Source organism: Zonotrichia albicollis, chromosome 15 (assembly GCF_047830755.1).
Source record: "Zonotrichia albicollis isolate bZonAlb1 chromosome 15, bZonAlb1.hap1, whole genome shotgun sequence".
Classification (NCBI taxonomy): Eukaryota; Metazoa; Chordata; class Aves; order Passeriformes; family Passerellidae; genus Zonotrichia; species Zonotrichia albicollis.
In genome coordinates, this window is record NC_133833.1 from 322,168 (window position 1) to 346,355 (window position 24,188).

At 57.4% G+C, this 24,188-nt stretch overlaps 1 protein-coding gene across 2 annotated transcripts in view; it reads left to right on the forward strand.

Moving 5' to 3' along the window:
* The window catches only part of PPP2R2B (protein phosphatase 2 regulatory subunit Bbeta), a 57,380-nt gene extending 34,185 nt beyond the window's left edge, over positions 1-23,195 (forward strand). For both annotated transcript variants that reach the window (XM_074551966.1, XM_074551967.1), the window contains 8 exons: positions 9,749-9,846; positions 10,320-10,485; positions 11,937-12,049; positions 17,170-17,347; positions 18,586-18,750; positions 20,000-20,169; positions 20,690-20,781; positions 21,270-23,195. In XM_074551966.1, coding sequence (XP_074408067.1) covers positions 9,749-9,846; positions 10,320-10,485; positions 11,937-12,049; positions 17,170-17,347; positions 18,586-18,750; positions 20,000-20,169; positions 20,690-20,781; positions 21,270-21,549 — 1,262 coding nt within the window. In that variant the 3' untranslated portion in view covers positions 21,550-23,195. The remainder of the gene's footprint in view (positions 1-9,748; positions 9,847-10,319; positions 10,486-11,936; positions 12,050-17,169; positions 17,348-18,585; positions 18,751-19,999; positions 20,170-20,689; positions 20,782-21,269) is intronic.
* The last annotated feature ends 993 nt before the right edge of the window (positions 23,196-24,188 follow it).

The window sequence follows — 24,188 nt, forward strand, 5'->3', positions numbered from 1 at the left end:
GGGCATCTTTGGCACTCTGGGAAAGGGGCACGTCCCAGAGGGAGGGCCCTGGGTGGCACCAGCTCCTGAAGGCACCAGGAGGGCAATGGGGAGTGCTAACAGGCCGTGCCACCTCCCAGAGAGGGTCTGTGGGCTCTGGGACCGGCTGGACTGGCTAGACACAGGCAGAGACCGGCTGGACACAGGCAGGGACCGGCCGGACACAGGCAGGGGAAATGCTGCTGGGAGCACTGGTGTCAGTGTGAAATATCCTGTCTGCCCAGACATGGGCACTGAGAGGGGGTGGCAAAGCCCCGTGCTCTGGGTGGCACTGCCTGCCCCAGCCCCATTGTGCTGCCATCTTAGGACAGCCCCAGATGCTGGATTGAGCCATCTTGGGCTGATTAAATTCAAATCTGTGCAGCAAATGCCAGGGACTGCCTGCATGGTGTTGGTGTGTTTGCTTTCCTGTAGAATTGGAATTGGAGCGTTAAGAACATTTTTCAAATGCCGCCAGCGTGCCGGGCGTGGCTGCTGTGGGTGCTCCCTGCAGAGAGGTGGGTTATGGCGCAGAGTTTCCCATGCAGAAGGTGTCCATATTCCATCAGCCACATTCCCTTTTGCCCTCCCCATTGCCCTCCATGTGCCAGCCCCTTTGAGTCTGACCCGGCTGTGTTCCTGGGCTGGTGCTGCCCCCAGGCTGGCCCACCGAGGCAGCTCCTTCAGCCCCCCGTGCCCATCCCTGCATCCCCAGTGTGCCATGTGCTTTGTGATCCTCTCTCTGGCACCCAGGGCCAGGCTCCTGCCAGGAGCTCCTGTGGCAGAAGTGCATGTGCTGCCTCCCATGTTCAGCCAAGGGCTTGTTCCAGGGGCACCAAACTGGAATAATGTGACAGAGAATGACATCAGAGCAAGATGGTAACAAAACTGGGCTGTAAGCTGAAAATAGCTGTTCTACATGAGAGCAGAGATTGCTGCTTCTGAATTTGACTTGCTTAGCTGACATTTGGGTACTTCTAATTAAAATTTTTCAACAGTCAATAGTTTTTGCTGATCAGCTAACAGATGGCGGCAGCAAGATGACCAGAAAGACAGACTGCATGGCACATGAAGAGTGTTGGAAAACATCCATGCCATGTCAGCACCCGAGCCCTGGTCTGTGAGAGCAGTAATGCAGGGGTGTGCCCTGAGAGCCCCTGGGTGTGCAGGGCAGCCCCCCGGGCACGGGGCTGTGCTGAGGGTCACACCTGGCGCTGCAGGGCTCGGCACACGTTACCTTTGCGAAAAGCAGCTTTTGTGCTCCTGCTGCAGGCAAAGATCCTGTGAATAGCAAGAGCTCCGTATTGTTACCATCTGTATCTTCCTCTGTCAGATGTTCAGGTTTTCAGCAACCAGTGATGTCCCTGGAAATCACAGGTTTTCAGAAGGTATTTTGGAACCAGGCCACTTTTTGGCTTGCTTAAGCCTTTATGCCCAAGCACGAGAAGTGCCCAGACAGTTCTGTGGCAGAAATCACTGGAGTTTTTAAAGATTTTATTGTGGAAAGGGTGGAGGACTTGATCAACGCTCAGCTGGTTTTTACAAAGTCTCATTATTTTAAGGGTGTATTTTGCAGATGGGCTCGGATTTTCCATCACTACTCCTAAGCCCAAATCAGCCATTTTGAGGAGGCTGTGTCTGCTGTGCAGCTAAGCCTCTTGGCACAGGGATGGCAGCTGGATCCTGCCGGGAGCCAAGGGACGGAGCAGTGGCATGGGCTGCCTGGAGTGCTCTGCAGTGTGAGGGTGTGGGGGCAGCCCAGCACAGGGCAGGCTGCTGCCAGCCTGGTCACTGCCCAGCGCTGTCCCTGACCCCAGCCCTGGCATGCTGGGAGTCACTGAGGGCTGCCCTGGTGCGCCCGAGTGTGTGTGCATGGTGAATAATGTAGAAAAGAATAGTAAATAGAGAAAAAAATAATTCAGGAAATGGTGGGTTTCAGTAACTGCCCAGCTCTCAGTCAGTTCGCTTTTAAGCCCCTAAGGTTAGCTCTGTTGGTTAGAGCATGGTGCAAATATTGCCAATTGTGAGTCCAATCTCTGTATGGGGCAGTCATGTGAGTGATGGACTCAAGGACCCTTGCAGATCCCTTCCAACTCAGAATATTCTGTGATTCCTTAGAAAAAGTTGCCGTGCTCTGCAGACCGTGGTTTGTGGTTATCTCAGGTGTACGAGCAGAGGGTTTCTGTCCTGCCACAGCCTGGGCTGTAGCTGAGGGAGCCCCTCAGACCCTCTCGCACCCATGCAGAGCTGGGGCTGCCTGCTGAGGCACCTTGGGTCTCAGCAGGGTGTTCTGGGTGCCAGAGCAGCTGCTGGTTTTCCTCACAAGGCCGGGGTTATTTGCACTGGCAGAGACATCTTTGGGTCCCGGGCTAATTGTCTTGATTTACGTGTTGTTCTGCCACCACACGTGTGATGTGTAACAGCTTAATAAGGTGTTCATAGCCTGACAAATTAAAAATTGCCATTAATCCAAGAGCTAATGAGTTGTGCATCTTGGTGCAGATGGAAGTTTTGTGTTGTGTGCATAGCCAGGACCCAGCAGCACGGGTGGGCAGGGATGGGTGCTGGGTGGGCCAGGGCAGCTGGGCCAAAGGCAGCTCTGCTGCTCTGCCTCCCTCTGCTCACCTGCCCAGGTGGGCTCAGTTGTGGCTGTGCCTGAAATCTGCCCTTCCCTTTCTGTTTTAGTGTTCTGCTCCTGTGCATGACCCAGCCCATGCATGGTCTCTGCTGCTGCACTGGGCTCTGGGGCAGCGCCTGCCCCACTCCTTTCATGTCCTGGCCCTGGGCACCTGCGGCTGTGAGAGCCTCTGTGCTGAGCCCTTCCTGATGTTGTTTCCTCCTGAGCTCTCCTTTCCAGCAGTTCCAGTAAATTACACCTGGCCAGGATGGTGGGGTGGTGTAAATTCACACTCTTGCACGCTGGCATTCTGGAATGGGTGCTTTGGTTTGCTGGGGGATGCTGAGTGACACGGGGGCTGCTGCCAGATGGGAGTTTCTGTCGTCTAGGTTGGGTAGCACGAAATTCCTCTTTGCTGCAACAAGGGCAGAGAAATTTGGAATGTGCCAGTATTTTTAGCTGTTCAGTCTAGGAGTGTTATTCCATTTTGGGGAAGAGGAGCAGCCGCATGTCGTTGTGAGGAGCTGCAAAGCAGAGCTCCAAGGTGCTGGGGTCCTGTGAGCCTGACTCAGCCTGGTCCCTGCAGGAATGGGCAGAGGGACGGGCAGAGGGATGGGCACAGGGACGGGCCTGGGAGCTCCTCAGGCACGGTGCTCTTCCACTAAACCCATCCTTCCCTCCCCACAGCCCTGCCTGACCGGGATGGAAGGAGTTGGGCAGGTGCTGTGCCAAGCTGTGCCATGCCATGCCGTGCCATGCCGTGCCATGTTGTGCCAATGCCGTGCCATGCCGTGCCATGCCGTGGCTTGCTGTGCTTCACGTGGTGGTGTCAGCAAGCTGTGGTGTTTCAGGGCACTTTGCTGATGCTCCAGACCCTTACTGGGCTTAATGCAGTGGAATTGATTTCTGTTTCCCAGGCTGTGATTCACCTCGGTAGGGGATAATCAATGCCAATCAATCACGTGTGATTTTGCATGCCATTGGACTGCAGTTTAACCTCTGCTGTCCCCTGCCCTCCCACCTCACACCAGTTTGGGGCAGGACTGACGGCCCAGGCTGCCCACACCACCTGCACGTTGTGCCCAGCCCTGCTCTGGTGGGACCCGGATGCCAGTTCCTTGTCCCCCTCAGCTCCATGGCCCTGCCCAGGCTCTCTTCCTCTTCAGCCTTCCCTTTCTGCACCTGAGGGGCCTTGAAGTGCCCTGGTTTTAGCTCCCCTCTGACACATTTCATGGGAGCTGCATTGCAGTCCTTGGATGCGCCTCCTGCTCTGCTGGCTGGGCTGAGGGTCCAGCTCTGCTGTGGCCCTGCTGGGTTAAACCTGACCTGACCGAGGGGCCAGAGGGTCCTGCAGTGTCCAGCCTGGGCCTTGGTGGGGGCACAGCTCCCACCAGAGTGCACAGACAGACACGCTGCCATGGAGGGGATTCCTCAGCGCTGATGGTGCGTGCCTCTCAGAGCAAACACTTTGCCAGCCCTTTTCCTGTTTGATTTAAGAGAAGCAGACAGAAAGGACCAAAGAGGTCTCTTTTAAACAGTGAAATGTAGAGTCTCACCATTTTCTGGGCAAAGCAAGACCCACAGCCTGTCGCTGAGGGTCAGACCTGGGAGTCCTCCTTGAGAGGCTGAGGATTGGGCTGTGTTAGCCAGTTGTAATTTTAATGTTTGTGGCCTTCTCAAAACCCCTTTCTGAGCTCAGGGTCCATCTCCTGCTGTGGCATGGTGGGATGCAGAGAAGGTGGGATGCACTGAAAACTCCACGGGGGATCGATGGGTGGATTTGTGCTCTGTCTCTCCCATTACCAGACAGTTCCTCCACAAGCCTCCTAATTTCTCATTGCCTCTTTGCTTTTCTTCACTCTGGGTGGTTTCAGATGTAGGTTTTGTCCTCAGTTATGGGACCCGTTGTTGTCCCACTTGCTTTCTCCATGGCGGGCAGGCAGAGCCAGGAGTGGCCATTGAGCCATTGGTTTGCTCCCAGTCAGGGCCCCCTCCCCATCCCCCTGGCAGAGCCCCCACTCCCCCGAGGGCTCCAGTGGGGGATGAGGGAGGAGGCTGTGGTGAGTTATTGCCCCACACTTATCAGTATTAAACTCCATTTGGCAACTCATAGCCTGGGATTTGAGTGACCTAAATCCTTCCTTTGGCAGCCTGGTTTGCTGTTATTTATGGTGCTTCCCAATTTATTATCATCTGCAGTCGGAGGCTTTGTGTGTGGTGCTGTGCACGCAGTGATTTACACACACAGTGAAGAGAGCAGAGCTGCAGAGCCCAGAGCCCAAAGCCCTCCTGTCCCCTGTCCCCAGCCCTGGGGCAGAGCTGAGTGGGCAGGGGAGGCAGTCCAGGGGGTTTGTGCCCAGGGTGTCCCTGCCGTGCCCAGGGTGTCCCTGCCATGCCCAGGGTGTCCCTGCTGTGCCCAGGGTGTCCCTGCTGTGCCCAGGGTGTCCCTGCCATGCCCAGGGTGTCCCTGCCGTGCCCAGGAGTGTCCCTGCCGTGCCCAGGAGTGTTCCTGCCATGCCCAGGGCTGTCCCTGCCGTGCCCAGGGCTGTCCCTGCCGTGCCCAGGGCTGTCCCTGCCATGCCCGGGGTGTCCCTGCCATGCCCAGGAGTGTCCCTGCCGTGCCCGGGGGGTTTGTGCCCAGGGGTTTGAGCCCGGGGCTGTCCCTGCCACCCCAGAGTGGCTGCACTGCTGTGGGCAGGGGCACCACCCCGTGTCCATTGGGCGATGGGTGCTCCTGGCACAGGTGCTGGGACAGGTGTGCTGTCTGTGCGTCCCGTGGCCTCCCCGCAGGACAGGCGGGACCAGGGCCGTTCTGCACGGAGCTGTGCTGCAGCTGGAGCACATGGGATGTGCCAGGAGCGGGGCGATGTGCCTGGGGCGCTCTGGGAGGAGGGCAGTGCCCGGGATGTGCCAGGAGCGGGGCGATGTGCCTGGGGCGCTCTGGGAGCAGGGCAGTGCCCGGGATGTGCCAGGAGCAGGGTGATGTGCCTGTGGTGCTCTGGGAGGAGGGCAGTGCCCGGGATGGCACCCAGCCCCTACACAAGGGCAGAAGGAGAGGGGCGCAGTGTGGGCAGCTCCCGGCTGCAGACCAGGCTGCTCAGGGAGCCAGGGCTCAGCGCCGACTGCAGCTTCCCCGGTTTATCTTCTTTCTTTTCAATAACAGATTCATTCCCCGTTGCTGGCAGAGAGCATGCCTTCCTCCACGCTGCGAGAGGGGGAGGGGGGTGTTGTAAATTTGCCATTTTTCTGATAAAACTGTATCGCTACGGCGGAAATCAAATCCCATCTTGGATATTTTTAGCATGAGAGCATGAAGGCTCAGCGATGCCGAGGGAAGGGAGGATGGGAGGGGAGGGAGGACGGCGGGCTGGGTCTCCATGGAAACTGTTTGCTTTAAATTCCCGCATTGGGGCACTGAGTGTGTAGGAGGTGATGAAGGAAATGAAAAAGCAAAGAAGAGGCAAGGTTTTTTCCTTTCTGTTGTCACAAAACTGCTGAAGGAACCTTAGGAGAAATGGGCATCAATTATTGATCACCTCAACAGGAATGCATGTGCATTTTCACTGGTGACCCCCCTGCCTGTCCCTCGAGGGCAGCAGGTGGGTGTCAGCACCGTGGCACGCCTCAGTCTGTGCAGGGCACCTCTGGCAAGGAGCTGCTGCCCCTGCCGAGCTGGCACCTCCGCAGCTGCCCTGGATGCTCCGCTGTGCCAGGCTGCTGCTGCCCAGCACAGCAGGGAGAGGCAGTGCCCAGACGGTGGGGGATGATGCTTCTGTCAGCTGGGCTGGCTTTGGGCGTGCCTTGGACGCTTCTGCTCACAAGAGGGTTTTTGACTATTTAGGGTGTTTTTTTAACATGTGCAAGGTGTATCTAGCCAGGCTCTGTTGGCATCCTTGTCTCAAGTCCTGGTGATGGGCGTGAGCAAGCAGCAGCTCTGGGGGATCTGTGGCGTGGAAGCCCCTTCCCTGAGGGGGCAGTGTGAGTGGGGCTGGGCCGGGGGGCACAAGGGGGTCTGTGGGGCCTGGCCCTGCTGTCAGTGCACAGCCCTGCCCACAGGCTGGGGCGTTAGATCATGTCTGGAAAACGCCTCGCTGCAGCACACAAAGTTATTTTTAATTCATTGAAAAGGGAATGACCTAAAACCAGCAGCTGGTAATGGAGAGGATTAAATAGAGCAAAACAGGTACATTTTCAATTGAGTAATTTTAGCAGGAAGCAGCACGTCTCATGATGAGGTGCACGTTGGCGCTGCCCAGCCACAGGCACTGAGTGCCCCGGCTGCTGCTGGAGCAGCTGCTGCCAGCCTGTTCCCAGAGCCATGCCCTGACACCTGGGGACACCTGGGACACCCGGGGACACCCGGGGACACCCGGGGACACCTGGGGACACCTGGGACACCTGGGACACCAGCTCAGCCCCTGGCTCCACAGTGATGCTCCCCAGGGTGGGGTCACCTGCTGCAGCGCTGGAACCTCTGTGAGAGCCAGGGCTGAGCTGGGGCTGCTGGGCACACTTGGTGCCAGACAGAGGTCCCTTGCCCAGCTGGGATGCTGTCTGTGGCACAGAGCTGCTGTTCTGGGGCACACAGGTGCTGTCTGGGGGAGCCCACAGGTGTGAGGGGCTCTCAGGGGCCCTGCCTGGGTGATGCTGCAGCATGGTTTGGGTTTGGTGGGTGCTGTCAGGGCTGCCATCCTGGAAGACAAACCCTCAGTGGTGCTTGAGCTGCACCAGGAGCTTGGGCCACTTGCTGCACTTTGTCTTTTCTCGTTTGCTGAGGTAGCTTTCTAGTCTGTATCCGAGATGGAACTCCTGGGGAGGGAGGGGACACAGCCCAGTTGTGTTTCTGCGGGCACACACCAGAGCTAACAGGCAGGAGGAGCCAGAGCAGTGTCAGAGGGCTCTGAGTGCTGGCGGGCACAGCCCGGGCAGTGCCATGGCCTGAGGGCACAGCCGGTGCTTGACCCATGGCCAGCACCCAGCCCTGGGCTGCACCCTGGGCTGCACCCTGGGGTGCACCTGCCAGGGCTGCTCTGCAGCAGCGAGGAGGGCAGGAGTGCCCATTCAGCCCTGAGCTGGCAGCTGTTGTGGCCAAGAGCTGTTCACTGCAGATCCATCCTGCCCCAGTGCTGTTCACTGCAGATCCAGCCTGAGCCTGCCCCAGTGCTGTTCACTGCAGATCCATCCTGCCCCAGTGCTGTTCACTGCAGATCCATCCTGCCCCAGTGCTGTTTATTGCAGGATCCATCCTGCCCCAGTGCTGTTCATTGCAGATCCATCCTGTCCCAGTGCTGTTCATTGCAGATCCACCCTGCCCCAGTGCTGTTCACTGCAGGATCCATCCTGCCCCAGTGCTGTTCACTGCAGATCCATCCTGCCCCAGTGCTGTTCACTGCAGGATCCACCCTGCCCCAGTGCTGTTCACTGCAGGATCCAGCCTGCCCCAGTGCTGTTCGCTGCAGATCCATCCTGCCCCAGTGCTGTTCGCTGCAGATCCATCCTGCCCCAGTGCTGTTCATTGCAGATCCAGCCTGCCCCAGTGCTGTTCACTGCAGATCCAGCCTGCCCCAGTGCTGTTCACTGCAGGATCCAGCCTGCCCCAGTGCTGTTCACTGCAGGATCCATCCTGCCCCAGTGCTGTTCGCTGCAGATCCATCCTGCCCCAGTGCTGTTCACTGCAGGATCCACCCTGCCCCAGTGCTGTTCACTGCAGGATCCATCCTGCCCCAGTGCTGTTCACTGCAGGATCCACCCTGCCCCAGTGCTGTTCACTGCAGGATCCAGCCTGCCCCAGTGCTGTTCGCTGCAGATCCATCCTGCCCCAGTGCTGTTCACTGCAGGATCCAGCCTGCCCCAGTGCTGTTCATTGCAGGATCCAGCCTGCCCCAGTGCTGTTCACTGCAGATCCATCCTGCCCCAGTGCTGTTCGCTGCAGATCCATCCTGCCCCAGTGCTGTTCACTGCAGATCCACCCTGCCCCAGTGCTGAGGCTCCAGTGCTGCAGCCATGCTCCCAGTCCCAGCCTCGTGCTGCTGGAGCCTGGCTCCCAGGCACTGGGTGAGCACCAGTTGGGCACTGATTGCTGTGGAATTAACCTCTGACATTCTTCTAAAAATAGGCCAAATAAATCCAATCATTAGCAGCTCTGCCTGCGCTGCCTCGAGGGTAAACGCTGCAGATTAAGGCAGTTACAGGTCCCTGTGTGTCCCCCGGCCTCTGCCGCCGAGCCCCGACCCTGGAGATGGCTCCTGGTTTGTGGGGAAGGGCAGTGGGGTGAGCGCAGTGGCTTCTCAGCCGATGGAGGGCTGAAAGGCAGCACCTAAATTTTCCTTGGTGGGTGATGGTGGGTTCAGCAATGTGCGGGGAAAGCAGCGATGGAGATGTGGTCACCTGAGCTGCTCTGCCTGAGGGGCTCAGGGACAGAGCACAAAGGGCTCTGTGTTTGTGTGCTCCCTCTGCTGTGCGGGTGAAGGCAAAGCAGCACCCAGGCTGGGGTGGCACAGGGCCGGGGCCGCCAGCTCTGCCCGGGGCTGGGGTGAGATGGGCACCGAGCTCTGCCCGGGGACTGGGGTGAGATGGGCACCGAGCTCTGCCCGGGGCTGGGGTGAGATGGGCACCGAGCTCTGCCCGGGGACTGGGGTGAGATGGGCACCGAGCTCTGCCCGGGGCTGGGGTGGGATGGGCACCGAGCTCTGTCCGGGGCTGGGGTGAGATGGGCACCACTGGCACCAGGCCCGTCCCAGGAATTGATTGGGTCACCCCAAATGGGGTGGGCAGCTCCCCAAGTCATGAGGGGAGTCTGCCGTGCCATGCCGTGCCATGCTGTGCTGCCCAGCCCTGTGCCCTGCTGCTGACAGCAGTCCTCAGGCTGCATTTAGCACAGGCACAGCACCTGGAAATCCCTCTGCAACCAGGGCTGGGGCACAGGCCAGGGCAAGGGGCCATGGCAGCATAATGCCAAGCCTGTTTAGTGTTGAAGATGGTAGAAAACAGGGATTTATGGAGGTGCCACAGGGTACCAATGAGGCATGTCGCTGTGCAGGGCATGGTGCTCCCTGGATGCCTTTGGAAGTCAGGCTGCAGGGACTGAAATTGTCTTTGTCTTCCCTTTGCCAGCTGACATCATCTCCACAGTCGAGTTCAACCACACTGGGGAGCTGCTGGCCACAGGGGACAAGGGCGGCCGCGTTGTGATATTCCAGCGTGAGCAGGAGGTGAGTGCCACCGCATGCACTCATTTCTCCTTTTACTCTCATTTCATGATTCTAATGCTTTTCCTGAACTTTGGGCCTCCAGCATCATTCTGACTGTACCCACTGAGCTCCTGTTGGAGGGGACATGTGGGGCTTCACCCACCCACCCAAACCAAGGCTGCCCATCCTGGTGCTTGTGGCTGCTGCCAGCAGCTCTTCTGTGCTGGGTTCAGCGCCTGGCAGGAGCTGGCCCTCGGTCCCAGCCGTTCACTGGGGACAACAGTGGGGTGGGATCCATCCCTGGTATATTCCCTCTCATTCCGCTCTGTTTCCACTCCATTCCCTCTCCATTTCCTCTCCATCCCTGCTCCCTTCCCTCCGAGCACACCTGGAGCCCTGGTGCCAGCCCGGCTGTGCCCGGGCACTCCGCCCAGCCCTCGCTGCCCCCAGCCCGGGGCCCTGAGCCCACCCTTCCTCCTCCCGTGTCCCTGCAGAGCAAGAACCAGCCCCACCGCAGGGGAGAGTACAATGTCTACAGCACCTTCCAGAGCCACGAGCCCGAGTTCGATTACCTGAAGAGCCTGGAGATCGAGGAGAAGATCAACAAGATCCGATGGCTGCCGCAGCAGAACGCGGCCTATTTCCTGCTCTCCACCAACGGTACGTGGCATCCTGGGCTCCCTCTGCCAGCTGTGCCCTCTCTGTGCTGTGTCCTCGGGGAAATAGCTACCAAAAACTCTCCCTGCAGGGCAGCACAGGCGTCCTGGGGAATGGGGTGGGCAGAGCTCAATCCCTGTGCACCAGGTGAATTTCACACAGCCCCTCCCTTTGAGGGCTTCTGCCCTGACAACAACTTGTGGCTTTTATTCTCAGGATCCTGGGAATTTTATTTATTGTTTTTTAAGACAAACTGCAGGTGTTTAGTTTCAATTTGCAGTCATGTTGGGCTCAGCAGTTCCATCTTATGTTCTGATAAATATCATGAGGATCTAGGAATATTACTTGGGATGAATGGAACCTTAAGATGGATGTGACTTAATTACTTCAGGGGAAAGGGAGGGGTCTAATTATATTCCATAACCAACTTACTTTGTGTTATAGAATTGACTCTATTGATCATTGTAATAAAATTCAAAGACTTATTAAACTCATTTGGGGGAGAATCATTGAAATGAAATGAAGATTAATTATACAGTATAACGTTCTGTTAATTGAGTTTTTAAATAGTTTTTTGATTAACAGGGATATTACACCTTCCATTTGGGTTGCATTCCATATGCAGGCAGGTTATCAAAACATTAGTTTGGAAATACTCCTGTTTTATTCTGTTTCTTTTTGTTCTTACTGTTACACTAACATTTTATAGTGAGCCCCCCCAAAATAGAGCATGTTAATAAAAACAAAATTAATTGGCACTGCTTTGGAGTTGCTGTGCAAGAGAGAAAATGAAGATGGATGATGGGGTTTTGTATGAAACCTGGTGGAAGTGATGATAAACTATGGATGGAGTCCCTGCCAGGAGGGAGCGAAGAAAACACCATTATTCAGAATAACCCCAGGTGTTCCTGGTGTTCTTTCTGCGGGGGCTCTGTGGCACAGGGGGCAGGATGCTGGGAGGAGACAGGGGGCTGCTGGGCTGGGAGCTGATGGGGTGGGAGCTGATGGGCTGGGAGCTGATGGGGTGGGAGCTGCCCTCAGTGCTGTGAGTGCTGTATGGGGATGGTCAGCGTGACCCAGGGTGAGCCACAGCCACCCTGGCACTGTGGGTGACCAACAGCCATCCTGGCACTGTGGGTGAGCCACAGCCACCCTGGCACTGTGGGTGACCAACAGCCACCCTGGCACTATGGATGGGCCACAGACACCCTGGCACTGTGGGTGAGCCGCAGACACCCTGGCACGGCTCAGGGGCACGTCCAGGGCTGGGGTGCCCTGCAAGGCTGCGTTCCTGCTCAGGGCTCTGCACCAGCAGCCCGCTGTGGGCACAGGTGCCTCCATCACCATTTCCAGCGGTGGCACTGGGGGCACAGGAGGTTTTCCCAGCCTTGGTGCATCCATCAGCGGGTGGCTCAGGGAGCAGCTGCCTTGATGCTGTCCCCTCTCCTCCCCAGATAAGACTGTGAAGCTATGGAAGGTCAGCGAGCGGGACAAGAGGCCGGAGGGATACAACCTCAAGGACGAGGATGGCCGACTGCGAGACCCCTCCATGATCACCGTGCTGCGGGTGAGTGTGGGGGACCGGGGTGGCTGAGAATGTGGGGCCTTGGATGGAAAGTGCTGCTGGTGTCAGCTGTGTGCCCTGGGACCTGCAGTGCTGTGTCCCCTGTGTGCCCTGGGGCCTGCTGTGCCGGGTCTCCTGTGTGCTGTGTCCCCTGTGTGCTGTGTCCCCTGTGTGCCCTGGCACCTGCTGTGCCCCCGTGCCACACTTGGGCGGTGTCCAGGGCCATCCTGGCACCCTGGCACTGTGGCCGGTGCCCGGGCAGGACAGTGGGCAAGGGAGCTGCCAGGGGTGTCTGGGCTGTGCTGGTGCTGGGCAGAGGAGCTGCCAGTGCCATGTGTGTGCCCTGTCTGGTGCCCCAGTGCCCCCGTGTGCTGTGCTGCCCCACGGGCCGGGCCCATCCCAGTGAGAACGCAGAGCAGAAGCTCTCCCAGCTTGGAGCCTTCCCAAATGTGGCTGCTGCTGTAGGAGCACAAGTGCTTCCTCCAAATGAGTTTTCCTCCTGGTCATGACCTTAATCAGACCAGCTTGTAATTTATTAACACCCTGTCAGAATTTGCATTTTGAGTACTTGTGGGTTTTATATTTATACATATTAAATTATTACTATGATTGTGCTTACCTCACTTTATGGATCCCAGTTCCATTGTGCATGAAGCCACTGAGAACCCTGGGCAGGCAGTTAACTCTTGTCTCTGTACAGGGTTGCTCCTGGGGACTGGCAGCGTTTTTCTTTACAGAACAAGGGAGCATTCATTTCATGTAGATGTGTATCTGCTGCTCTGTCTCAGGCAGCATTTCCAGCCTAACCTGGTGGTACCTGGCAGCCCGCTGCAGAGGTTTGCTGGGTGCCTGGCTGTCAGAGCTGGGGCTGTCAGCCCTCGGCAGGCTGGGAGGCAGGATTTGAGAGGCAGCCGTGTTAAGGGTGTTATCCCAGCTGGTGCTTCCTTCTCTGGTCAAACACACCGGGAAGGCCCTGGGATTTCTTTCTCCCCTGTAGAAAGTCATGCTGAAATATCAGAGAACCCAACAGGGTTAGAGTCCACTCACTGCCGTGAAAGCTTCAGCCTCTGTTTTACTGTCAGCCCTGCACTCCTGGCAGCAGCTCAGTGCTGTGTGGCTGGAGGAGCTGCTCCTTGGGGTCTGCCACTGCTCTGGGGCCGGTTTGGGGTCTGACACTGCTCTGGGGCCTGGCGCTCCATTCCTGCCCAGGGAGTTCTGCCCTGGTGAGTGGCTGGCAGAGGCACTGGGAGGGCAAACACGTCTCAAGTGCTTGGTGTGATGCTTGTTGGTACCTGCTGTGCAGTGCCTCTGGTCCCTGAGGACACAAGACTGAGGAGTCTTCCAGCAGCTCTATTTTATCTAATGTTTTGATGATTTTACTTAGACAGATATTTACAATAGCTGTAACCGTTTTGCTGCAGCTCGGTGTAAATCTGACGTGTAATTGTCCTGTGATGGGTATGCTTTAAATTAAAGCCACATCCATCCATGGTTTAATTTTCAACCACAGATAAGTGAAAAAAGGGTTTTAATGCACTTTGCTGCCATAATTTCTCATCCATTTGGCTAAATGGTTTAAATGCATTTGATGAGCATCATCCTCTGAGGAATTTCTAACCCACACAGTGCAAAAGGAATATTTAACTCTGCCCAGGCTGTGTAGTGAGGTGTTTGCAGTCATCAGAAGAGCTCTGGTGATTTGAATCACCCCAGTCTAATAGCTGCAGCCTCTGACCTTGTGTGGCTGCCTTGGTGTGCTCCGAGCAGCACTCTCCGTACCTGAGCCTTGGGACATGCTAGGAGATAATTAACAAGTGATATCCAGGGATAAAGCTTTCCAAAGAGGGGATGTGTTGGCCATGGTAGCTCCCAGCACGGGGCACTCTGGGGTGAGAGCACAAGCACCCCTGCCCCAGGGACAGGTGCTGTGGGTGCTGTGAGTGCTGTGCTGTGGGTGCTGGGTGCTGTGAGGGGCTCTGGGTGCTGTGCTGTGGGTGCTGTAGGTGCTGTGGGTGCTGGGTGCTGTGGGTGCCTGCTGCAGGCTGTGCTGCTGCTGGGGTGCCGTGCCCAGGCCCCTTCTGTGCCCGTTTCTCCCTGTTTGTGGCTGTCCCTGAGCCCTCTCTGGGAGCTGCCACTTCACTCTCTCAGCTCCAGGAATTCCACGATAAATGCCAGTTTGTGTCTCCGTTTTGTGGAAGTGCTCAGGTTTCTCAGCCCTGTGCAGTTTCCCGGGGGGCTGTGCTGTGCCCCTCTGCACTTGATTCCCCTGACACAGCCCAGCGTGGCTGTGGTGGGAGATGCCTTGGAGGGCTTGGCTGTGCTGCTGCTGCTGCCTTTCTGCCTCTTCTCCTTGTGCACGTTCTGCAGAGCGTTCCAGGGATAAGGCAGGGCCCAGAGACGGGAGCAGCAGCTCCATCAGCTGTGTGGAGGAGCAGTGAGCAGCAGCTTTGTCCTCCTGCAGGAGGGCCCCTTCTGCATGTCACAACGGGACACAATTCTGTTGTCACTTCACTCTGTGAATCTTGCCATGAAAACAGAGTTTGGTGCTCATTTTGTCTGCAAAATGCTAAGCTTGGGGTGGCATTGGGCAGTCACAGACTGTAACTAATGTAGGTAGGAAATGAATTCTGGGGGTGTGCCTGGAGGAGCTGGGCTGCTGTGGCAGGTGGAAACCTCACTGGATTTATCCCTGAGCACCTCCCTGCTCCCTGGTTTGCCAGGGACCGGATTAAAGCTTCCTTCTCCGAGACTCAAGGCTGGGGTCAATCCGAGCTTCAGCTTGGCTAATCCCCCGGAGCAAATCCTGTGGAGCTCGCTGAGCTGGGCTGGAGGGGAGCAGGGGCTGTGCTGGCACTGCTGCTGGCCTGGCATTGCTGCTGGCACTGGCATTGCTGCTGTCCTGGCATTGCTGCTGGCCTGGCCCTGGCACTGCTGCTGTGCTGGTGAGGAGCAGGGGCTGGCCTGGCCTGGCCTGGCATTGCTGCTGGCACTGGCATTGCTGCTGGCACTGGCATTGCTGCTGGCCTGGCATTGCTGCTGTGCTGGCACTGGGCACTGGTGCTGTTCTGGCCTGGCCCTGGCCCTGCTCAGCTCTCACCAGAGGGGGATGTGGGTCCTGCTGGAGGTGCACAGGTGTGCTTGGAGGGAGTGGCAGGCATGGGGTACCTGCTAAAAGCAGGAATCAAAATTAAGACTTAAGTTGTTTTAAATGAAAAGTGACTGGCATTGCCCCCCTTCCTGAAAGCAGAAAGTAATTGAATTTATTAGTGTTTTATTTTCTTTGGCGCGGTATTTCTGCATTCTTGATGTGCTTTGTTAAACTGAATTACCATTTAATAATGGGTGTGTGTGACACCAGAGCCTGTCCTGAGGTGGGCTCTGGAGCTGGAGGGGGGTGCACAAGGAGGTCTCTGCTGTGCAGGGTTGTTGTGGCAGCGCTGATTGGTCTGGGTGGGGTAGGCAGAAGCTCACTTGGCCTGTGCCTGCTTCAAGAAGCGCAAGAGCCACTTCCAGTTGGTGTCACACTGCCCCATTTGTTGGTGTCTCCGCTGTGGCCGAGGCCTGGCTGGGCAGCTGCTCCCCTTGGCTGCAGGGTCCCTGTGCTGCTGCTGGGGAACAGCTCACTGGCTGCTCCCAGCAAATTCCTGCCTCAAAGTTTCAGTGCTTTCAGGGTTAAATCCTCGTTGCTGATCCCTTAAGCAGGAGTTTGCAGCATGTGGGCACGCTGGCTTCCATATTTCTGTGCAGATTCTTGCCACTGAACAGATAAAATCCCTGCTTTAGCAAACCACTCGTATAACCAGGTTTGTCCCTCTTGTGGGGGTTCATCTGGTGACAGACCAAGTCCCAGACAGAAAAAAGTCTCCCCAGGACTTGGCTCTGCAGTAATGTGTGGAGAATGTTCTTGGCTTAAGCGTTTGTTGTAGCTCTCTGGTTGAGAGTGGCAGCAAGGCAGGAACGAGCAGGGGATTGTGCTGGGGCACGGGGAGCTGCAGGCGCCAGCCTGGGTGTCAGCCCGGCCTGGGGACAGGAGCTGGCCCGGGGTCTGGCTGCGAGCTGTGCTGGCCACAGAGTCCTCTCCCCGAGCAGAGCCCACTGCCCAAGCCCTCGCTGGGCTTGTTTGCATGGCCAGGCAGGCCAGGGCAGTCAGGGAACCCTTTCCCTTTGCACAGCCCCTGTGCTGCAGCGGTGTGCTGACAGCCGGTCCCTGTGGTCCCTGTGGTCCCTGTGCTCCCTGTCCCCGTCCCAGCTGTCTGAGCAGGACCTGGCAGTGCACACGATGCCTCATTGCCCGTGTCAGGTGCAATTAGCTGCAGGCTCGTCACGGGCTCAGCTCTGAGCTGGCAGCACCAGTGCCCTGTGTCACTCGAGCTGGCTGTCGCTCCCCTGCCCACCTCTGGAGCCAAGGGAATCTCTTCAGGCAGCGCTCACACAGCACAAGAAACAGAGCAGCTGGTGAATCACCTCGCTGGTGACAGGAGCATGGGCTGGCACATTCCTGGTGTGCTGAGTTGCCTCCAGAGCCCTGTGTCCAAAGTTATCACTGACCCCACTCCTCACACACACGGTCCCCTCTGCATCCCCCCCTCCCCATGGGTTATGCTGATCTATCTAAAGGCAAACACCCACAGCTCTGTTCCTGCTCCTTCCCTCTGTCCCGTCTCATCTCTTGCCTCCATCACTTCACTGTGAGACAAATGCAAAACTGTTTAAAGAAAAAATGTGCTGGCCTGGCTCTGTCAAGCAAGGTATTTCTGTCAGAAATGCTCCAGAAGTTTCAGAAACTGGCTAAACAGTGACAAAATGAGGCAGAAGAGGTTCTTTGGTTGTTTTTTTGTTTCACAGCTGGAACAGTTGCTGCAGCAAGATCAGAGCCTGGTTTACAGGGCTCGCACTGCTTCACTGTGCTCTAACCATCCTGGAAAGTCTCTCAAAATCAGATGGCTCTTGGGTCTGCTTGTCCTTCTGTCATATCATACACATGGAAGGCATTAGTTTTCCCTGGAGGAGCCCGTTGGGAGTGAGAGGAGGAAGCCGTGGCAGCGCAGAGGGCCCCGTGCCAGGCGCTGCTGGTGCCCGTCCCTGTGCCAGGCTGCTGCTGACGCTCTCTGCTCGCCCCGCAGGTGCCCGTGCTGCGGCCCATGGACCTGATGGTGGAGGCCACTCCGCGCAGGGTGTTTGCCAACGCGCACACCTACCACATCAACTCCATCTCCGTCAACAGCGACTACGAGACATACATGTCAGCGGATGACCTGAGGATAAACCTGTGGAACTTTGAAATCACAAATCAAAGTTTTAGTATCCTTTGGCGTGTGTGGCTCTGGCCACGGCCCTGGGGCCCAGTGAGGAGCAGCCCCAGGGGAAGCAGCCGGGCTGTGCCCGTGCTTGTGGGAATGGGGACAGAGTGGGCAGTGCTGCAGCTCCTCCACTGCTGCTGTCCCCTGATGTGTGGGTGGCACATTTCTGCATTGCCTGCAGGATGGTGGGGCAGGCAGAGGGGGTGGTCTGCAGGTGATGGAGGAGACAGATGCCTTGGGGAGGATGGAAGCAGTGATGGTGCCTTGAGGAGGATGGAAGCAGTGATGGTGCCTTGGGGAGGATGGAAGCAGTGATGGTGCCTTGAGGAGGATGGAAGCAGTGATGGTGCCTTGGGGAAATGGAAGCAGTGATGGTGCCTTGGGGAGGATGGAAGCAGTGATGGTGCCTTGAGGAGGATGGAAGCAGTGATGGTGCCTTGGGGAAATGGAAGCAGTGATGGTGCCATGGGGAAATGGAAGCAGTGATGGTGCCTTGGGGAGGATGGAAGCAGTGATGGTGCCTCTGGGAGGATGGAAGCAGTGATGTTGTGGTCCCATTGCACCCTGCAGCGGGTGACAGGCTGCCAGTCACTGCTCTACAAATGAGGTTGTGGCAGTCACGCTTGTAACAGCCACACTGGAAATAATAAACAGGGCAGGAATCATTGATGGTATTTATATGGTGTTTCCTGCTGAGAAATCCCTGGGGCATGATTTAGGCAGATGGAGAGGATTTTGGCAGTCACAGGCACGTGGCTATGGGAGCTCTGAGCAGCTGCAGGAGAGCAGGGCTGTGGTTCCTGCTTATTTGCAAGGATGAGGGTGAGCAGTACTGAATCTGTGACAAACGTCAGGGAGTTATCATGGCCCAGGGGACTTACATAGGGGTTTTCTGTTGGTTGTTGTGCCCCGGGCTTTGCTGCCATTGCTGTTTTCAGTATGGTTACTCACCATGGCGGAATGTTGCACTAAAAGACATTTACTGAGGCCTGATGTGGGCGGGCAGATCAGGTCTCGTGAGCCACAGAGGGTCTCCAGGCTGTGGTATCAGGGCTGGGGTTCCCAGCTGGATCTCGGCCTTCCCCTGCTGGGGTGGCTGGTCCCACTCTGTGCTGCAGCTTTGCCCTGCGAGGGAGGCGCCTGCCCAGAGCACACGCTTGGCACGGGTGAGGGGAGGCCCCGGTGCCCAGGGACACCAGCACGGTCTGGGCTCGTGGGCTCCTTGACTGGCCCTGCCAGACATCGTGGACATCAAGCCGGCCAACATGGAGGAGCTGACGGAGGTGATCACGGCGGCCGAGTTCCACCCGCACCACTGCAACACCTTCGTGTACAGCAGCAGCAAGGGCACCATCCGCCTGTGCGACATGCGCACCGCGGCGCTCTGCGACCGCCACGCCAAGTGTGAGTGAGCGCCACGGCCCTGGGGCTGCAACGGGGCAGGGAGGGGACAGGAGAGAGACAGGAGAGCCCCCGGGCTGGGCTCTGCCCTGGCACCCCATTGCCTTCCCCCTGGTGTCCCCAAGGCCGCTCACCCTGCCCTCAGGGCCGCCCCGGGCTCACCTGCTCCCCGGGGACAGCGAGCTGCAGAGGAGCTGGTGTGGGCAGGGCAGCACCTCTCAGTGCCAGAGAAAGTAGGTTTGTTGTGTAAGAGGGAATTAGTGCTCAGAAATCCTTTCCATGAACTCAGCAGCCCAGATCTGCTTCTGCAGCAGGAGCAAAGCCACACAAAAGCCTTCAGCCCAAAGCAAAAATAGCTGGCCCAAGCCCCAGCCCTGCCTGGCCACTGGCTTTGGGTCACAGACACACTCAGGGACTGGGCAGCACCAGCTGCGGGCTGGGACCCCCGTCCGGGCATCTCCTCTGTGTGTGTGTGTGTGCTGGGACCCCCATTCCCATCCTGGCATCTCCTCTGTGTGTGTGTGTGTGTGTGTGTGTGTGTGTGTGCTGGGAGCCCCATCCCCATCCTGGCATCTCCTGTGTGTGTGTGTGTGTGTGTGTGTGTGTGCTGGGACCTCCATTCCCATCCTGGCATCTCCTCTGTGTGTGTGTGTGTGCTGGGAGCCCCAGCCTGGCATCTCTTGTGTGCTGGGGGCCCGGTCCTGGCCCTGCCCGTGTGCCAGGAGCCGGTGCCAGCAGAGCCCCTGCTGCCAGTGCAGGGATGCACTGCACGTCCCCCGGCAGAGCTGTGCCCATGGCCCTGCTGCCCATGCCCCGAGCCCTCACAGGGAGACCAGGGCATCATGACTGACCTGCTGTGAGCAAGAGACACGTCCTGGGTTCAGCTGCTTTCTGCCTGCCTGAGCTCTTTGCTTTTTCTTGTTGCTACCACTTTTTATATGGAAAAAGCCTCCAGGTTTCTGCTGGTGGTGAAAGGCTGTAGCTCTGCGTCCTGCTGTGGGCAGTGCCTTTTCTGCATTGTGGAGATCATTATATGGGCACTTCAGACATTCTTCCCACTACAGTGGAGCTCCAGGGCTTGGTGGGGGGGTGATAAAGCTAAGCACGTGTGGGTGCTGGGCACAGCATCATGCAAGGACTCTCCCAGAAGCTTTCTGTGGCCAGGACAGGGTGGCAGCTCCCTGATGAGGGCCTGAGATGAGGGAGCTCCTGCCTCAGCTAATGCTGGGGCTTGTTCTTTCCTCCTGCACAGTTTTTGAAGAGCCCGAGGACCCAAGTAACCGGTCGTTTTTTTCTGAGATCATCTCCTCAATCTCTGATGTCAAATTCAGCCACAGTGGAAGGTACATCATGACCCGGGACTACCTCACTGTCAAGGTGTGGGACCTGAACATGGAGAACCGGCCCATTGAGACCTACCAGGTGAGCGTGGCACAGCCAGGTGCACGCAGCAGTGGAGCACCCAGAGCTCCCTCCTGAGCCCGCTCTGGGCCAGTGGCAGGAGGGGCGGGTATGCCCCTGTTGTGTGGGAGCTTTATGCCCGTAGATGGTGGAAAGCAGGGTGGTTAAATGAGGGCTCAGGTGGCCTGGTGAGTTGTCACCATGTCCCCAGGCTGGGGGTGGGTGAGGAGAGAAAGCTCGGGTGCTGGCAGCTGGGAGAGCCCTGTGGCAGGCCTGGTGCAGAGCAGTAGCCCTGTCACTGTCACCCTTTGCCAGGGGATGTCCCCTGGCACTGCCTGGGGGTGCCCAAGCCGTGTGCAGTGTGGCTGGAGGTGCTGGGAGAAGAAGGGCAGCTGTGGGAGGGCACAGGATGCCAGGCAGTGCCCAGCGCTGCCAGCTGGGCTGTGGTGAGTATGGGGCACCCCCTGTGAGCCAGGCTCAGTGTGCCAGCCTGGGCTGCGTGGCCACTGTGGGGGCTCAATGCTGTCCCTCCCACCCGCAGGTCCACGACTACCTGCGGAGCAAGCTGTGCTCGCTCTACGAGAACGACTGCATCTTCGACAAGTTTGAGTGCGTCTGGAACGGCTCTGACAGGTGAGCACGCGCTGGGGTGCCTGCCTGCAGCCCCGGCATGCTGGCTGTGCTTTGGCACAAGGGCTCCATGGCCCCTTGGCAGCCCCTGGCCTGTGGCTGGGTGCGGGGTCTGGGCAGGGGCAGCAGGAGCCACCTACACCTGCAGCCTGTACGCAGGTGGGGATGGCTGAGGGTCCCACTCTCTCCTGGACAGATCAGCCCCACCTCTCTGTCACCCACTGCTGGAGGAAGGTGGTGAGGGGTTTAGCTTCAGATTGCCAGAATCTGGGGATAATGAGCATCTGGGTGTGAAGTGTGTGAGCCCCTGGCAGGGCTGTCATGGTTTTTGTCTGAGCCATCAGAGTGAGCTGACAAAGCACAACTGGGCCCGAGACAAATTCCAATGCTTACCCAGATCTCATTATGCCTCTGAATGCTCAGTCTTGCTCTGGTCACCAGCAGTTTGCCTCTGAAAAGGTGTGAAAACCACCTGTCCTTCCCCGTTGCAGTGTCATCATGACCGGCTCCTACAACAACTTCTTCCGCATGTTCGACCGCAACACCAAGCGCGACGTGACGCTGGAGGCGTCGCGGGAGAACAGCAAACCCCGTGCCATCCTCAAGCCCCGCAAGGTCTGCGTGGGTGGGAAGCGCAGGAAAGACGAGATCAGTGTGGACAGTCTGGACTTTAGCAAAAAGATCCTGCACACAGCTTGGCACCCCTCCGAGAACATCATCGCTGTGGCAGCCACGAACAACCTGTACATATTCCAGGACAAGGTTAACTAGGAGGACCAGGTCTTCTTTAGGAGTCTCATGTACTGATACCAGTAAACACATCGTTTCAACTGTTCCTTTTCTTTTTCTTTCTTTCTTTCTCTCTTTGTTTTTCCTTTCCCTCCTGTTCTTTGTTCAGTCCCTGCTCTGCAGATGGCAGTTGTGCAGAGGAGCGCGGGGGCACTCCAGCCCAGGGGCCACTGGGGGCACTCCCAGACACCAGATTACACAGGGCAGAGTGAGGATGCCAGGCCTGGCTGTCCCTGTCCCCAGGCAGTGCTGGGTGGCAGCAGCCGATGCTGAGGAGGTGATGGGGAGGGGGCTGTCAGCTGGCAAGGGATTGATGGGGTAACACACCACGGGCTCTGGCCAGCTCTGGTGGCAGTGGTCCCACTCCAATTGCTTTCAACCTGATCCCAGAAATATTCCACCTGTTGTGTGGAAGATTGGAATGTTGCCTCCCTTTGCCATTTTCCACATTTGTCTTTTTATTACAATTATTTTGTTTTACTAACAGAGACAGCAAAACCAAACGTAAAATGGAAAAGTTCAGTTTTGCAAAGGACAAGCTTAAGGAGCAGGGGGGATGTGCTGCACCTCCAGCTGTGTCTGCTCCAGCCAGGTTGCCCCCCCAGCCCCAGAACCCTCCTGAGGATTTGGCTTTGTAGATACTGTGGTGCCTTCTTTGGTATATGAAATACCTTTATAAATGATGCTTCCGACCTGCATTGATCGCAAACCAAACCAACCCTGGGCTCTGCTGCAGTTCTGGGCTTTGCTTTGGTCATTTTTCTCATTCTGTTGTGAGCTCTTGCATGTTGTGACTGACTGTCTCTCTCTCTCTTTCTCTCTCTCTTTCTCTCTTTTTTAATTAATTTATTTATTTATTCAATTTTTTTAAGATAAAGTATAAGTTGCTAATTTATGACCTAAAAAAAAATCCAACTGTATATTGCTGTTAGCCCCTGACTGTGTCAGAGAGAGGCTGTCTGCAGTCCTACATTATAATAACAATGATAATAATAATAAAACCGGTAACTCTTTCTCTTTGCATGGCGAGGCTGCCTCTTTCTACTCTACAGATTGGTCAGGTCCCTCTTTACTTGAGCAACTGTTCAATAAAAAAAGATTGACTGGATTTTCTGTAAATCTGAAAACTGCTCCTGCAGCAAGAAGCAGATGAAGTCAATTACAAAATTCAACACCGTCACTTCGGCAGTGGCGCCCCAAGGGTGACCCCGTTGCTGTCCTCCTGAGGGGACACCTGGCACCCCCAGCAGCCCAGGCCTTCAGGGATGGGACACCATCACCAGGGCCAGGTGTGCCCTGGGACAGCCTCTCTGCGGGCACCATGAGGATCCAGGGACAGGGACTGCTGCACACCCACAGAGCTCACGGACTGCACGCAAAACCAGGAGCTGCCTGGAGACAGGGCCCCCCAGACGCCACCTTCAGAGGAGCCATTCCAAGGGAAGAACAAAGTGCACTGGCTTATGAATTTATTCCAAGGGATGGCTTTCAGGAGTAACTTTTTTTTTTAAATGAAATGGTAAAATAAAATAGCAAGTAAATGCACCATTTTATAAGAAAATGCTCCTTTTTGGTTGTGAAAGGAAAGCCTGCGCTGCAGTGTCAGAAGTAAAGTTGTCCCAAACGTGTCTGTGTGCAGTCCATGCTGTTGTGCCTCTCGCGCGGCGGGACGCGGCTCCGGGGGTGCCGGGGCTGGGCTGAGGGGGGTGAGCAGGGGAGGATCCCCAAACCCACCCCAGGGCTGTGATGAGAGGGGTGGGTGAGCAGGGGATCCCCAAACCCACCCCAGGGCTGGGCTGAGAGGGGTGAGCAGGGGAGGATCCCCAAACCCACCCAGGGCTGGGCTGAGAGGGGTGAGCAGGGGATCCCCAAACCCACCCAGTGAGCAGGGGAGGATCCCCAAACCCACCCAGGGCTGGGCTGAGAGGGGTGAGCAGGGGAGGATCCCCAAACCCACCCAGGGCTGGGCTGAGGGGGGTGAGCAGGGGAGGGATCCCCAAACCCCGGGGCTGGGCTGAGAGGGGGGAGCAGGGGAGGGATCCCCAAACCCACCCAGGGCTGGGCTGAGAGGGGTGAGCAGGGGATCCCCAAATTCCCCCCAGTGACCAGGGGAGGATCCCCAATCCCCAGGGCTGAGCTGAGGGGGGTGAGCAGGGGAGGATCCCCAATCCCCAGGGCTGGGCTGAGGGGGGTGAGCATGGGAGGGATCCCCAAATTCCCCCCAGGGCTGGGCTGAGAGGGGTGAGCAGGGGATCCCCAAATTCCCGCCAGGGCTGGGCTGAGAGGGGGGAGCAGGGGAGGGATCCCCAAACCCAGGGCTGGGCTGAGAGGGGTGAGCAGGGGAGGATCCCCAAACCCACCCAGGGCTGGGCTGAGAGGGGTGAGCACGGGATCCCCAAACCCCCCCCAGGGCTGTGATGAGAGGGGGGAGCAGGGGATCCCCAAATCCCGGGGCTGGGCTGAGGGGGGTGAGGGAGCAGGGGAGGATCCCCAAGCCCCCGAGCATTCCGGGTCCCCCTGAGGGTGCAGCACAGCGGGGCACTGTGCACTGTGGGAGTGGGAGCACTTGCAGGTGCCCCACTGCACAGGGACCCCGGTGCTGGGTACAGCCCCTCCCCAGC